Source organism: Anarhichas minor, unplaced genomic scaffold (genome assembly GCF_050575085.1).
Source record: "Anarhichas minor isolate MPS153535 unplaced genomic scaffold, ASM5057508v1 ptg000024l, whole genome shotgun sequence".
In the NCBI taxonomy this organism is placed as follows: Eukaryota; Metazoa; Chordata; class Actinopteri; order Perciformes; family Anarhichadidae; genus Anarhichas; species Anarhichas minor.
Genome location: NW_027466470.1, coordinates 14,535,264 through 14,550,927, shown reverse-complemented (window position 1 = coordinate 14,550,927; position 15,664 = coordinate 14,535,264). Strand labels below are relative to the sequence as shown.

Here is a 15,664-nt window from a genome sequence, read left to right as displayed (position 1 = left end):
AATTTGTAAAAGCAACAAGTGTAAAACAACGTGCTGTCGTTTTATGGGGGCTAATGGGCTAATGGGTTATTTCTTGTCCGCCTGTTTCCAGTCTTTATGCTAAGCTGCTAACCGGCTGCTGTTTCTATCTTTATATTAATGGTGGTATCGATCAATCAATTCCCCAAATGTCAAATTAGTCCTTTCAAATATATTTTGACTCTTGATACGCGAATCTTTAGTTAGCTTCAAACCTGCAATAACTAACAAAGCCTCTCGTAGCTTTTGACAAACGACAGGGACTGTCAGTCTTTCTGCACGTTTAAACCCGTTTATAGAAGGAAAGAATGAGAAGATTTACTGAAACACAAACATAATGCATGCACATGCAAGAATCTCACAAAAACAAATACAAAACACCTAAAGCTGCTATGCTATGCTATGCTATGTTATTGTAATCACAAATCTGCATGTAGAAGCTTACTCACAAGAAACTCATATGACAGCGAACATTTTTTTTCTCTCAACCTACCAACAGTCAACCCTGACATTTGGCTGTGATGGTTTTAGGGCAAGGCCGTTTTGTCATGTCATGCCAAAATGTCAAAATGATAATTAATGCATGGCTAAAATGATTTGTTACAAATCTTTGACTTCGATGTTTCCTTCAACAGGCACATGGGTAACATTTGGAGGTCAAATCTCCGATGAGGTAAGACGTTATGTCGGATCCATCATTCAGTTGTCACAGCTCATGAACAGATGTTGGCTTTCATTATTTTAGACATTGCAAATACAACTAGTGACCACTCTTGACAGTCTACTACACCCAGTCTGTAGCCTCCATAGGAGCAATTCAGTTGGTAATCATTCCATTCTATTACCATACTGTATCAAAGCAGGCTGTTAAGTCCCTGTTGGCTCTACCAAGTCCAAGTGATCTGGTCTTATTGCTCCCATGCTCTCCATAAGTTATTAAGCGGAAGACCGCTTCCAGTGCTTTGATCGGGCCTTGAAGGGAGGAAGCCGTTGAATTGGAGACAGCTCATCACTGCCTGATGACCACTGGGACTAACTGACACACACAGAGACACAAACAAACTCACAGAAAAACAAAACAGCGGCCGAGTACAAAAAGATAAAGTCATCATGACAAAATTGGCCTTCCCATGTATGGCTCTGAATAAACTGCAGGCACGAAAACTAGGTCAGAATAGTCTGGGAAATATATTGAGCAGTAAACAACTTTAATCAACAAGCATCCGGGCAGTTTTCCTGGTTTTGTGTATCTCAGTAGAAAAGAGATTTACTCTCCTTGAGCTTCTTCAGGGAATTTTCCCAGCCCATCCTTTTTGAAGTGTATTTTTGGGTCATATTTATATTTATAGCACATTACACCACATTGAAGTCTGTGAGGGGAAATTATTTTTGTCTGTATCAGGTGGCAGAGCAGCTGATGACTATTGCCTATGAGAGCGGTGTCAACCTGTTCGACACGGCTGAAGTCTACTCTGGCGGAAAGTGAGTTGTCTCAGATTTGTTATGGCCTTGCCAGCTTCCCCCCCCCCCCCCCCCTCATATAGGACACGATACGTTAACAAGGTTCAGCCCCAGACCAGGAAGGAATTATTCACCTGAGAAATAAGAAAATGAAAGGTAGCTTGACTCTAAAGTGATCTACATAATCTTATTCATCACTGGAGGCTCCCCATTATGTTCACAGCTCAATCTAACGTTATAGGTCTGGACATTGTCTCGCTGAATGCTGCAGAGCAGGCTGTAGGTGTATGGGGATGAATATTAATTTCAAGGTTGTGGGTGGAATCCAGGCAAACAATACAGGCGCTTATCCTTCATCTTGTACTCCTGCTGATTTTGAATCGGGTATTCATGCTGTAGATGTGTGGCAGATAATAGTCACGCTCACATGCTCTTCGAGAAGTGGCAGCCTGAGATATAATCTCATCGTCTTCTTGTGTATTTTTTTCTTTGCAGAGCAGAGATAATCCTGGGAAACATCATCAGGAAAAAGTGCTGGAGGTGAAGTACAGTCTCTTAAGATTCTAAATTTGTTCCATGAATAGGTCTTTAGATTGTGTACGTGCGTATGCACTACATGGCCAAAAGTGTGTGGACAAACCAACTAAATCTGTACCTATATGTTTGCATCTTATTACAAAATTGCATGCACTCCTCTGAGGCTGCAAGGATGCGCTCCTATTCAGCTACAAGAGCATTCATGAAGTCAGGCACTGATGTTGGGAGGTGTTCCAATGTATCCCAAAGAAACACAGAAAACCATGTATTTATGGCTGACTTTGTGCATGGTGGCATTGTCATGTCATGTGAGCGAAGGCCCTTCACAAAGGTTGAAACATGCTTTAGTCTAAAACGGTTGTCCCAATCCTTTCGGGCGAGTAATTTCAAATGAAGCGATCTCTGTGAAGCTGTGCTTAAGACGATGCTAACATGTTGATGTTTAGCAGGTATAATGTTTATCCTTGTAAGCATGCTAACATATACAGCAAGTGATAGGAATGTCATCATTTTTGCAGGTATGTTGGTCATAAAGTATTGAACAAACTGAAATTCTGAACTGATGATGGCCATTAATGAAGGTCAGGAGATCAAAGTCATCCTATAATGTTCGTCCGTCCAATATTTGTCAAGATATTTCAATGAAAATCAAAAATGTCAACCTGCTGGTAGCGCTGGAGTAAAACTAAGGGAATCACCAAAGTAGTTAGGATTTACCCTCTTGGGACCTTTAATGTCCGAACTGATTGTTGTGCCAGTCCATCCAATAGTTGAGATACTTCAGTCTGAGCCAAAGTGGTGGACCAACCCACAGACCCACATTGCCATCAATTTAGATTTATGTTAGAATCCCCTTTGGGGGGGTGCTGAACCCAGGTTGGGAACCACTTTTTGCTATTATTCAAGTTTTCCTTTATTGAAATGAAGGACAGAAGCCCAAACCATGAAAAACAGCCCAACAACTTTGGCCACATGGTGTTTGTGTGCTTGTATATACCTCTGCTTTCAAGCATTGTACATGGTAAATTGAAGCGGTGGAAGGTGCAGAATGCTGGTGAGCGTGAGCTTGTATCTGCACCACAGACATATCAGTTTCATACATCTATACATGCACTGCCACACTGCAGTGATAAGATTCGGTTATTTCTATCACCCTTCTCAACAACTCATGGCAACTCTCTGCCTGCAGTAACCTCAACTCTGGATCCATTTCAATTATTGATCATTCAAGCATGGGGGATTTTATAGTAAGGCAGCTATCTTGGTGGAGTTCAGAGAAAAAAGGGGTCCTTCTGTGATTTTTCCTACTAAATAAGTTACATGTTTGATCTGCAGGATAAAAGGTCACTGGAGAACACTTGAATGTCCATGCACACATGCAGCATTGGACATGCTGACGCACGCATCTTTTTGACAACAGCTTTCAAGTCCTTTTCATGACCTTCTGATGTGTCTGTCTGTCTGTCTTCCCTCAGGAGATCCAGCTTGGTGATCACCACAAAGCTTTACTGGGGAGGAAAGTAAGTGTGTGTGTGTGTGTGTGTGTGTGCATGCGAGTGTGTGTATGGCGTCCAGCATGTGTGTTTTCCTCCTCAGATGTTGGGGCTGTCTCACCAACAACAAGGCTTCACATTAAAATATTTAGCCACACAGCGTGACATGACATCGACCATTTTGGAAAACCCACAGGCGCACAGACACGGGGGACACACTCGAAAAATGAGTGATGCAAATTTCAACATGGCCAAGTTCCCACCCCCTCTTGATTCCCTTCATACTTTTGGCCAAGTTCCCACCCCCTCTTGATTCCCTTCATACTTTTCCTCAGAATTTTGCCAAACTGCCAAGAGTCATATCTGCTTCTTCTTGACATGCAGAAGTATTCTGCTCTCAGTCTGCGTTAGTAACATTCTCTCCGTTTCTAAAAGTCTTCAGGCTCGTACTCGGGGAAGTAGAAACTCCATAAGTACATCCACATCCTTCCTCTGGTTCTCTTTTCAATAGCTGATGTAGCTGAGTGGGGGCCGAGGTGCAATTGTGAAAATGTAATTTAAGCTCTGATCCTTTCAGACTATTGTCAAGGTACCAAATCAGTCCCCACGCCGGATGGATTTACATTACAACTACTTAACCCCCCCCCCCCCCCCCCCCCACTGAGAGAGCTGAGAGGCCTGTCAAGCAGCTCATCACCCAAAACATACAGTAGATATTTGCAGACTTTATTCTTCAACTTCCCTACCCTTTTGCACAGAAGGTTTAAAAAAAACATGATAAAATGGAGTAGGGGCTTTGTCTTTGTAGTACATTATTATAGCCCTAAGCAGGCTGCAACACCACAGGAAGGCAGAAAAGAGGAAAAGTGTGAAATGAAGCAAGGACAAGACAAAAGAGAAAAGAGAGAAACACTGGAACAGAAATGAAAGAAAGAAATCAAATGGAAAAGGAAAATGCAGGCATGGGGAACATGTGAAAATGACTTCTGACAAATCACTGAAGCGCAGTTTTGCAGATTTGCAGGTGTTCCGGTTTTATAGCTCCACAATGTTGACAAAACACCTTTTATTAACCCACTGTACACATGCTCAGCGCTACATGTCAGACGCACAAAGTTAGCGACAAGCTAATGAACATAGTGGAGCAATTAGCAGCTACTGACCCAGATATTTCCCTCAGGAATTGGTGGACACCTATACAGATCTATAAGGAGAGGGAATATTGGACTTATATTTAGCATCCAAACAGATACTAATGTTGGTCTTAGCTACACTATGTATATATGAAAATCGAAATAAATCAAAATAAGTTACTACTAATATATAGATGTAATGAAGCGTAATATTTCTAGGAATAGAAGTATAAAGTTGACCTGTAATAAATACCGTACTTGAGTAAATGTACTTTGTTATGTTCCTGCATTCAAAAAGCTATATTTTCAACCAAGTGATTGTCCAGTTTTTTGCCCCAAAATATTTTCACCTGCGTATCACCTGTGCCCTGCCAACTGGCAGGCCACTGGTGATCAGGACAAGACGGCGACGACGGGCCCTGTGTGCACGGACACGCTGCACAGTTTGTTCAATAGCTGTGGGCACACTGCTGAGCGTCGAGTGGGTGTATTTCTCCTCAGTGATTTGTTTGTTATGCAGGCTCTTGTTTTGGCTTGTTTAATGATCTGCTTCAGTTCATGAGAGTTGTGCGTGAATGTGTGAATGTGTGAATGCAATGCGTCTGTGCTGACATGCACTTCTTTCCCTCCTGTTGCAGAGCAGAGACAGAGAGAGGCCTCAACAGAAAACACATCATCGAAGGTAACAAGTCGATTTCCTCTCCGCTGCTTTGTCCTTCACGTCACCCCATCACTCAGAGTCCCGCTGCACTCCTGTAATCTCCCTCTTTTATCTCTCATTCTTCCTGTCTGTGTCTCCCTTTGATTTGTATCGGCATGTGCACACGGCTGAATTTGAATGTTGTATTAGGCACATCAAACCCTGACAGATGTTTTGTCTTTTCAGTTGTAATACCTTTAAAGGTTTCTTATTAAGAAGCTAATATGCTACAACTTATCTAGTATCCTCCACCGCTCCTCTTCTCTTCTAGAAGAGTTATGGCCTTGCTTAAGCTTATAATGACATACTGCTCTCATCGCATTGGCCCGCTCCTCACTAACACCTCGCCATCCGGTCCGCAGCGCAATGCACCTCCTGCAGTGACTCAGCTCTCTCCCACGTTATTAACATTCACCACAGCCTCTGCAACTCCCCCCCCCCCAAAAAAAAAACCCAGGAGAAGGGGAAACACACTTCGGAAGGGCACAGACTGATAAAGCGGAAGGAAAGGTGGTACCACCAATTAGCTAAAGCCAGCCTGGATGATCGGTGCCATCCGTTAGAGAAAGATGCAGTGTCCCTGCCACTACTGGTGTGGCACATGTCACCACGGGGTGATAAATTGGCTGGGTTAAACATCTGCTGACGCCATCATCCTCACTACTGGCCGTGCGTCCCACCACAGGCCAGTCAGTGACATCTACCAGGAATGATGGGGTGTCAAACTTAATGATCAATGGCAGAGACCAGCGCTGATGAACTCTGGGGTGCAAGGAAAAGTCAAAGTCTCTCTTTTGCAACCGGCTTGCGCGTTTACCATTTTACTCACAGGACAAAGAAATTCCTTGATCAGTTCAAAGAGACTTTCGCAGAACACATAATTGAATGCATTATTCATCACAGACGCCGGTAGAATAGCTTTGTGGTTCAACATCTCAACGTTTTTTTTCTCAGCTCCAAAAATAGACTTTCCTTCACAGCCAGTAAATTCCAGATAATCCACGAGACAGCAGACGCTGCTCGCGATGACGGTGCAGGCTCCGATTAGGATCCATGTAGGCTAATGGGTGTTTCTGGGATCGCGGGCCTGCAGATGACAGAGGAGGGAACAAGTGGGAAGGGAGCGGTGAGGAGAGCAAAACTCTCAACTGGGATTAGCGGGCAATGATGAAGCCTCTGGCACTAATCTGCCATGCACGCTCACACATACTCAAGAGCGCAAGAGTGTCTTTTGCCTTGTCTCTCTACTACTCTGCTGTCCTCCTTTGTGACAGTCTCCTGTGTTCCCATTTCATCTTTCATCTGGCCTTCTCTGTGCGTGAATGGGGACTGATCTGCTGAGACAATACTTTGTTGCCATCTCGTATCCTCTCCTCAACGCACAGTGTTTCACTTCCAGCAAATGCAGAGCGAGAGGGAAAGAAACGAGCGCAACGTTTTCTCTGATCCCTCGTCTTTCTTATCGTCCTCGCAGCTTTTGAGTTTTTTGGTTCCTCCACCACCTTTCAAAGCAGCATTCATTTACGTAACGAGGATCAAAGTGTGCATAGATGCGGGGCTTTTTCCACGGAGGTCTTCTTGCCAGGAGATAGTGGCGTGAACTCAGCTGTACACTGATATACCTTGTAGTCCCATAACCATGACCCCAGCTAGGTAAAACAGACGGACTATGACAACTAAGATTCACGTGCGAGCTGGATAAAAAGATGCGCGAGGCCAGATGCAGCTGGCAGGCCTTGAGTCACATGTGGTTAACTGTCAACTCCACGTTAATGAACATGTTGACTTCCCCCAGGGTCTTACTCACCCTGTTTGTCCTTTTACCTGATTCTTTGGTTTAAATGAAAAAATTTAACTAACACTCTTGAACACATGTTTTTTTTTTGTATATTGTTGCTCTGAGGTGGGAACCATCACAAATATTTAAAAAACAGCAATAATCAGTATTGTTATAGTAACAATACGTGTTGGCAGAAAACCTATTGCCGGTTTAAGTACGCTTCAAACTATCTGATTTTAGTGTAACTTCATTCCTATTTTATCTACATAACAGTGTTGAATTAATAGCAAGGAGAGTTGGAGCGTGATACATGCACACAGTGATTATCACTCTACCTCTGCAGGTCCAGGCCAACGTGTCCATGTCCAAAGGTGTCAAAGGACAAATGACACAGTAATAAGTCTCCTCGGGTATTAGGAGTATTTATTGGTAGAGGGTGATGCTCGGGGCTTATTTGAGCTGTGTTGCCTCCTTATTTATAAGGGTGTCAATTTACCCTTTTGGAAATTAGAAATATTTATTGATGTGTTAACGCTATGGTTGGTAACACATCTATTCCAGCGGTACAACAAATAGGCTCAATGCACATGACTCCTTTGGACTGTTTTTGTGTTTCTTGGACTTGCTTACATCTTTCTCAACATCTTCTCTCCTCTCATTTCAGGTTTAAAGGGTTCCCTCCAGAGGATGCAACTCGAGTATGTGGATGTTGTTTTTGCCAACCGGCCAGACAGCAACACTCCCATGGAGGGTGAGTGATGGCCATCCACACCCCGGGGGCCGGTAGGGACAATGCATGTTGTTCTGAAACATGAGATGGTGAGAAATACAGGCGCTGGCCTCACCGGACTGGTGACCTTTGCCTTTGACCAAAGGGGTTTGTCCTTGTGGTCGAGTGTGTGTGTGTGTGTCCACCACTGACACACACACACACACACACACATTTCAAGTAATCTGACAATCTTGCCTCACCTCTCATCCCTCTATTTTGGTCTGGCACTCTCCCTCTCTTTCTCTTTCAATCTCTGGGGGATCACTAGTTTCCACAGGGTCTCTGAGCTACACCCGCTCCCAGCCCTCCCTGTTCTTCAGAAGCAGGATTACTCCCCCCCCCCCCCCTCCCCAAGGGGGAAGCTGGTGTATTTTTGAGCTGGTCTCACTACAAGCCCTACTGTGCGCTCCATTCCTTCAACATACTAGTGCTGCCTTTTCCACACATCCACCTTATGTGGCCATTTATTGCTGTTACACACTTCCAGTTTCTTCCTCGATTACTTCTCCTTTGTGCTGTGGCCATCACAGATACTCGGGCCCCTCTTCTATCCACTTCTAACCCTCGTCCACGGGTTGAATTTGGCTGGAAGGACGGAGTCCCACTGTTTTACAAAAATACTTCCCAGTCTTTCCACTTTGCCCCCCATGCGTCCTCCCCTGTGAGCCAGCTGACCGTGGGCGGTCAATCTGTCATACTTATCGTTCCCGGAGCCTTGCTGTCACTGGTAGTACTGGACTGGCAGGCAGACCCGACAGCGTGCTCCATCAAACCTTCTAGTCATCTGTCTCTGCAGATAAAGTCAATTCACCATCGACAGCTGATGTAGAGAAGTCCAACCTGATTGATCGAGAGTCTGCCAGGATGATCAAAACTGCACAGAGAGAGATGACAGATTAAAAATGCACAAATACCAACAAACAAAGATAGATGGGCTGTTTTGCTTTCAGCAGCTGTGCCCCACAGGCGCTCCATGAATCAATTTAAAACATTGTGCACCTTTTCTTCATCCTTCATTACAGTGGATCAAGGCCACTGTCATAAATCACTGTGTAGCGGGTCAGCCACTTTTAACGAGAGAGAGAGAGAGAGAGAGAGAGAGAGAGAGAGAGAGAGACTGCGTGTACAAAAAAAGATTTTCTCACTAGCTTCTCTTGGAGACTACTTGAAGTTATTGTGCTAGCATGCAAAAACGTGGGACATTTGCAGTTCATAGGACTTGTTATGTTCCTGACTTAGATATTGATTCACACACCAACATGTTCCTGAAACTTAAAACAGGATTAATAGCATTGAAGCGCCCCACAAATGTTGTATTAAGATAGGAATGTTAAGATTACTAACAGGTGTGTGTGTGTGTGTGTGTGTGCACGCATTGGCGTGGAAGTTGTGTTTGTATGTTGTTCTCGTGACTTTAACTGCTCCCGACTTTGTGTGATACAACGTGTGTCCCCTTGGGGACAAAAAACGTGATGTCATGGCCGCAGAGTCTCGCTTTGTTACCATCACCGCTTCCTTGTACCGTCTACTCCTCCTCCTCTTTGTGTTTCTCTTTCTCTTCCCCCTACTTGTTCTTGACTTTGTCTTTTGGTTTACATCCAGTCTAACAGGCCCAACCTGTGTCAGACATATCCAACGTCCACCTTCCTTTCCTGGATTGAACCATATGGTGTAGTTCGCAAAGCTCTCACATTATAGCACATATGAAGAGAATGTGCCTCAAGGAGAAGCATCTGTGCCATTGTCAGCTCATTGTTTTAATCGGCGTATCATAGCCTGCGGAGTGAACTGTCCAAATCTCAGCACAGTGTTGCTTTCCAGTCACTCAGCCTCATTTTTTTTATTTGACAGAGCATTATGCAGCAAATTGCATCCATTCAATCAACTTGATATGAAAATCCTGCGGACAGAGTGAGTAAAGAATGGGAGATACAGGCGGGGGAAATGATCAGACATGGCATCAATGCGTTGACTTTGTAACAAGCCCTCCAGCCAAGTGCAAATGAAATGCTACTGCCACAGCATACTGAACACAAACCCAAAGACATCCAATCATCCTGACTGGATGGCTTTGGGTTTCCTTCAAGTGGCAGGATATCGCCTCTCTCCTCAAATGTTCAGCAATAACAAGCAGCATGCAGAATCCTTTCACCCACTCAGTATACCTCAATACTTATCTCCCTTTTGGCTCCACATTCAAAACCTTTTTTCCCACGATTATAGAACTAAGCTGGGCTCCATCAGCCATTGAAAACCCCCTGTGGTGTGACATATTGATCACCGCCCCATAAACATTAGCTTCGAAATGCGTACCACCTCCACGTAAAGCATCTCATAGACTCCTGAACATCCACTAAGACACCTGCCCAGACAAATATGGACATCTGAGTGTGTTGCTGAATGATTTATTCCACACTCCTCGCTTCCCTCTGCAGAAGGGCACTGAGATACCTGCTGGCTGGAGTTGACCAAATGTTCCTGACAGTGTTGCTTGTGTGAGAAGTCTCAACGACGGGCCGATATTGGCAGTTTGGACATTTGCATTTAACACACAAACAGAATGCATTTCATGCATGTGCTCACACAAAAATAGAATACATTAAGTGATTGGTCCCAAACATTATTCCCTACACAGTTTTACAATTTAGCCTAAATTATTAAACAATGTGATTATGTTTCATTATGTTTACCAAACAACGCAAGACTTTTGTGCCAATAAATAATGAATTAAAAGAATAGTTTGACATTTTGAGAAATATGCTTTTTCACATTCTTGCCAAGAGTTAGATGATAATTTGGATATCACTCTTGTGTCTGTTGTGAAACTATGGTTAGCTTACCTTAGCATAGTTTAGTATAAAGACTGGAAACAGCTAACTGAGATCTATCTAAAGGTCACAAAATCTGCCTTATATTACCTACAAATCTCACTAATTAACATGTCATGTCTTGTTTGTTTAATCCGTATGCAAATCACTGACTATTTCTTAGTCAGGGCAGTAATTTACCGGAATCCTGTCCGACATTTTAATTTGGGAGCTTTTTGCTGGCAGGCAAATTTAGATGTCTTGAGACAGAGCCAGGCTTGCTGCATTTGTGCGAAACTAAGCTAACAACGCGCAAATGCAGCAAGTTCAGGCATCTGTACTGCCAACGCGTATACAGCCAGCGTTGGCAGTACAGATGTGAGAGTGGTCGGGATCTTCTCATCTTAATTGTCCACCAATCTCATACCTTCAGGAGCATGTTGATAGAGTACATGTTTTTCACATCGTCCTCCTTGAACACACGCGCGGTGGGTTCATATGAGTGGGGTGTTGAAGGTGTACGCTGGTTATCTCACCTGAGCGCTTTGCTCAGTGTGTGAGCATCTGGTGTTGGAGCCGACGACTCACTGCGGCCTCGCCAAAAGAAAATCTGTGTTCAGAATGGCCGGTAGGTATATGCACGGATGTTTGCCGTGGATCAAGTTGTCACCGAGGTGGATTACTCGAGTGCTCACAAACTCTCATGAACTGAATGCGCCTCTGAGGTTTCTAGCTTGGTTTGCAATTTTTTTCCTCTGTCCTCAAAAATCCCTCCCTCCCCTCCTTGCGGAGCAGATGCACTGTTTTCCCTCCACCCTCCCACCTGCTTCACCCACACACACACACACACACACACACACACTTGCTCTCTGTCTCTCACTGAGCTACATTTTGGTCCACAGAGAGAACTACTGGTGAAAAGGAATCATTCTTTTTTTAATCACACACACTGGTCTCATCTCTTCGTCCTCATTCTCACTCTTCCCGCTTCCTATTTCGCATTCACAGTTTACACTGCTTTAATGTAAAGCAGATGTTTCGTTAATGCATTTTAAGTACAACTGCAGACCAAAGCACGCAATTATAGACTTAAGTAATCACATAAATTACTTTATCGCCTTGTGGTTGTTTCCTTCAGTAATTGGAGAGTTTGTGCACGGCATACAGCAGACACACATGCAAAATAATAGCAGTATTTCCTCCTGAGATGTGAGATGGCCTTGGTTAAAGGCTCCTTTGAGAGAGAATATCACAGCAGGTTTTTATTAAATATGATTTTGGTTATCCACTATTCCAGCCACCATTACATACCCAGGCACAAATAGCCTGCGGATACCACTAAAGGCCACCGTGGCTGATTGCAGCCCCCTACAGCTGTAGCTATGATTTGTTCAAATGCACAAGCAACGTTCTGCCAGTCTTTTCATTTAACCCCTGCAGCGTTTGGCCATATGAAGCCGTATGATCCCAGCAAAGATCTGCTTATACGTGAGTTTAAAAGGACCCGAGCCTTTCTCACAAAGAGGCTGAATACCTTTCAAGCAGCATCTTTGTTTTTACAGTCCTGAAGGTGCCAGTTTCACATAAAGGCTTTTCTGGATTTCTTGTTGTCTTCTTTAAACCTGGTCTTTTATGAGAATTAAAAATACCAACTTCATCTAATTCTCCTGTTTTTGGTGTATATAATGTAAAAAATAGTGTAAGTTAAAAAAAACACTTTAAAATGAATACAGTTTTAAAACGGTTTTCCTGCAGGTTATATAAAAGTTGCGATTGTGGCGCCATCCACTGTTTGATTAATGACAATGTACATATCGGCTCTTTTTACAGAGATAGTGAGATCGATGACGCATGTGATCAATCAGGGGATGTCCATGTACTGGGGGACATCCCGGTGGTCTGCAATGGAGATCATGGTGAGTGATGGAAAAGGTCTTTGTGTATCTCCTGGCAAGCAACACCAGATTAAGAAATAAAAAAGCCTATAAAAGACAAACAGTCCTGGTTCTAAGGCTGGCAATATATTGACATCATTGTTTTTTGTTTATCCCTGTAATCATACATTTTTAATACCATGAACACACTGAGAAATGTTCAGTCTAAATTACCACTACAAAGCAATTACATAGTCAGTTATCTTCCAGAATGGTTTCAGAAAATGGAATTAAAGATGACATCACCTAGACAACCTCACATGTGATTTCTGATTGAAATTCCGTGAAATTAGAATACATCTGTAATGATTTAGAGCTCAGTGGGGGATCTAGTTTATCTAGATCGATGTTTTGTTCACACTACTGAAGCTTCGTGCTTTAGAAAGGGGCAATGAAATCCAAAATGATCTAATATGTTGAAACACATGCCATACAAAGAGGAGCGGGACAAGAAGAAAAAAAAGAAAATCTTCAAACACAATGGTTGCACATGTTCTTTATCTCATTAATATTTCCCTGTTCCTATTTATTCCCTCTTCATATTCAATTAGGAAGCATATTCTGTGGCCAGGCAGTTTAATCTAATTCCACCAGTGTGTGAGCAGGCAGAGTATCACTTCTTCCAGAGGGAGAAAGTGGAAACTCAGCTGCCAGAGCTCTACCATAAGATAGGTAGGTCTATAGTAAGCTTTTGTTAATAGATTTAGTGCTGCAATAGATTTTGTACCCTGTTGCTCAGTGGCTCTTGTTCTACCTCAGGTGTGGGTGTGGTATCTTGGTCACCTTTGGCCTGTGGAATCATCACTGGGAAGTACGAGAATGGCGTCCCAGAATCCTCCAGGGCCTCAATGAAGGTACGGCTTAAATTGAGTTTGACCGCCTGCCTAGTGTCCATATGTTATATAAGATATATTTTGACTCTTCTGCAAGAAGTACAAAGCCAGCAATTAAACATAATGTGGTTCACGTTATTATGCCGGATTTTGAGAAATAATTATAATTCTTACTCTGGTTCTGCTCCTGCAGCCATACCAGTGGTTGAGGGAGAAAATAATGAGTGAGGATGGGAGGAAACAACAAGCCAAGCTAAAGGAACTGACTCATATCGCGGAGAAGCTCGGATGTACTTTGCCGCAGCTAGCCATAGGTAAGGACATCCTCAGTCCCTCAACTTTCCATTCCTGTGAGAGCAAACAGACAAAATATTGTTCACAACCAAATCCTGTGTTTCTCTCCGTACTGTCTCAGACCTTGATACTATATTAACAGCTGTATAAACTCCTCCTATCCCCGGTCTTTAGCTTGGTGCCTGAGGAACGAGGGAGTGAGCTCAGTGCTGCTGGGATCCTCCAATCCAAGGCAGCTGACAGAGAACCTGGGAGCCATCCAGGTATAAAGATGTTTCCTGAGCCTGAATAATACTGAGTAAATATTTCATTATGTGGTCCAGTCCAACAGCATTAATCGTGTGCTCCGTGTTGTGCTCCGTGCAGGTAATTCCAAAGATGACGGCAGGCATTGCCTCAGAAGTGGACCATATACTGGAAAATCGTCCGCACACGAAAAAGGACTACCACCATTAGGATGGGCCCTGTTTTAGTGAACTATGCTCCAAAAGCTTGTCAAAGCTCCCTTCTCACAGCCATGGCACCATAAGTGTGTGCCCAACTTTGCTCGTGTACGCGTATGACTGTATGTGTAAAGTGTTCTGCTTGGCTCCTTGTCTGTATGAAGATCGACCAGTACTCATTATTGTAAAGTGAGCTACTTGACAAAACATGCATGCTACAGCTATAGCAGCCGGGCCACTGGACTGAACAACAGTTAGAAGATCCAGGGAGATTATTTCAGCAGCAAAACTCTCTTCAAGCTCAAACGAGCTGCTGAACCACAAATTAAAAGAATCATAAGGTTAGATTAATGGTGAAATAGATTACTGCACGATCAGGCTCAAGCTGATTCATGTGCCAGGTATCAAGAAAAGAAAATGTAAAAGGCACATATTGTCCACAGAGTATCACATAAACTCATGGTAGTGCAGTAAATACATGAAAAAAGAGATGGTGTATCAAAATGTACCCAATGTTACAGAAATCTAGATGTTTGTGATGTGAAGAAAAAAATCAACAATGGCGTGTGTAATTGGATCTCAGCAGACTGGATGACATGCTTACATTTCCCATGGCAGCTGGAGCTGGCCTGTCAACGTGATGAATTATTTCAGTACCGGATTAACTGAAATTCTGCTCACAATGTCGCTAATACCAAGAGAGCTATAAGTCAAACTAAAATATGTTTCAATGCATCTGTTCTGACTGTTATGTATATTTTCCTTAACAAGCAGCTATGTCAGAGTGAGCTTTTCATCTCATGTTGTAATATTTTTCTTTTTCACTTATGCAAAAGTACAGCATAGTGTACTTCCCTATTGTTCCCCTTAAACCGGTTTTTAATTTGGACTGTGCCAGAATTTCTGTCAGTAAGGATAATGTCTGATTCATTTAATTCCAGTCTGTGTTGTGGCAAAAACTTTTGTCTAGTTTGAAGTTGGCGAGGACCTCCTGAGGGAGAGCTTGTGAATTTAAGAAGCAACGCCATGTAGCTAATTAAGAAAAAGAAAACCATATGGACCCCTGCAGTCATTGCACCTGGAACTCTTACCCAACTTCTCTCAGATGCCAGTTTAAGCCTACATGATAGGATCATCTTTGTTATGTCTGTTCAAACATGTACTTTGGTGTCCATCAGATTTGTACATACAAATAAAGAGCTTATAATTATCATGTGGTATGTTTTAGAATATCTATAGTCATTTTCTATTAATGTTGGATTAATGGATGCCTTCTAATTTTTGCGTATAGACGTGTTGTTTGCTAAACCGCAGTAAATAAAAAACAACAACAACCTGTCGTAGTTACTGCTGTTTGCTGCGGTTTGTCTGTGTCCACCTGTTTTATAATAAAAAATAATATGTGAATTATTTATTTGACTTGTGAAAAATATTTACGCCTTTGAGACATTTTCCTCTT

General features: G+C 43.0%; 1 protein-coding gene across 5 annotated transcripts in view; it reads left to right on the top strand.

Annotated features, from left to right (window-relative positions):
- kcnab1b (potassium voltage-gated channel subfamily A regulatory beta subunit 1b) overlaps positions 1 to 15,541 on the top strand; it is a 41,475-nt gene extending 25,934 nt beyond the window's left edge. For all 5 annotated transcript variants that reach the window (XM_076097622.1, XM_076097620.1, XM_076097623.1 and 2 more), the window contains 12 exons: positions 654 to 691; positions 1,421 to 1,500; positions 1,975 to 2,019; positions 3,492 to 3,536; positions 5,281 to 5,324; positions 7,787 to 7,873; positions 12,532 to 12,617; positions 13,187 to 13,307; positions 13,395 to 13,489; positions 13,662 to 13,782; positions 13,937 to 14,025; positions 14,129 to 15,541. In XM_076097622.1, coding sequence (XP_075953737.1) covers positions 654 to 691; positions 1,421 to 1,500; positions 1,975 to 2,019; positions 3,492 to 3,536; positions 5,281 to 5,324; positions 7,787 to 7,873; positions 12,532 to 12,617; positions 13,187 to 13,307; positions 13,395 to 13,489; positions 13,662 to 13,782; positions 13,937 to 14,025; positions 14,129 to 14,218 — 941 coding nt within the window. In that variant the 3' untranslated portion in view covers positions 14,219 to 15,541. The remainder of the gene's footprint in view (positions 1 to 653; positions 692 to 1,420; positions 1,501 to 1,974; positions 2,020 to 3,491; positions 3,537 to 5,280; positions 5,325 to 7,786; positions 7,874 to 12,531; positions 12,618 to 13,186; positions 13,308 to 13,394; positions 13,490 to 13,661; positions 13,783 to 13,936; positions 14,026 to 14,128) is intronic.
- The last annotated feature ends 123 nt before the right edge of the window (positions 15,542 to 15,664 follow it).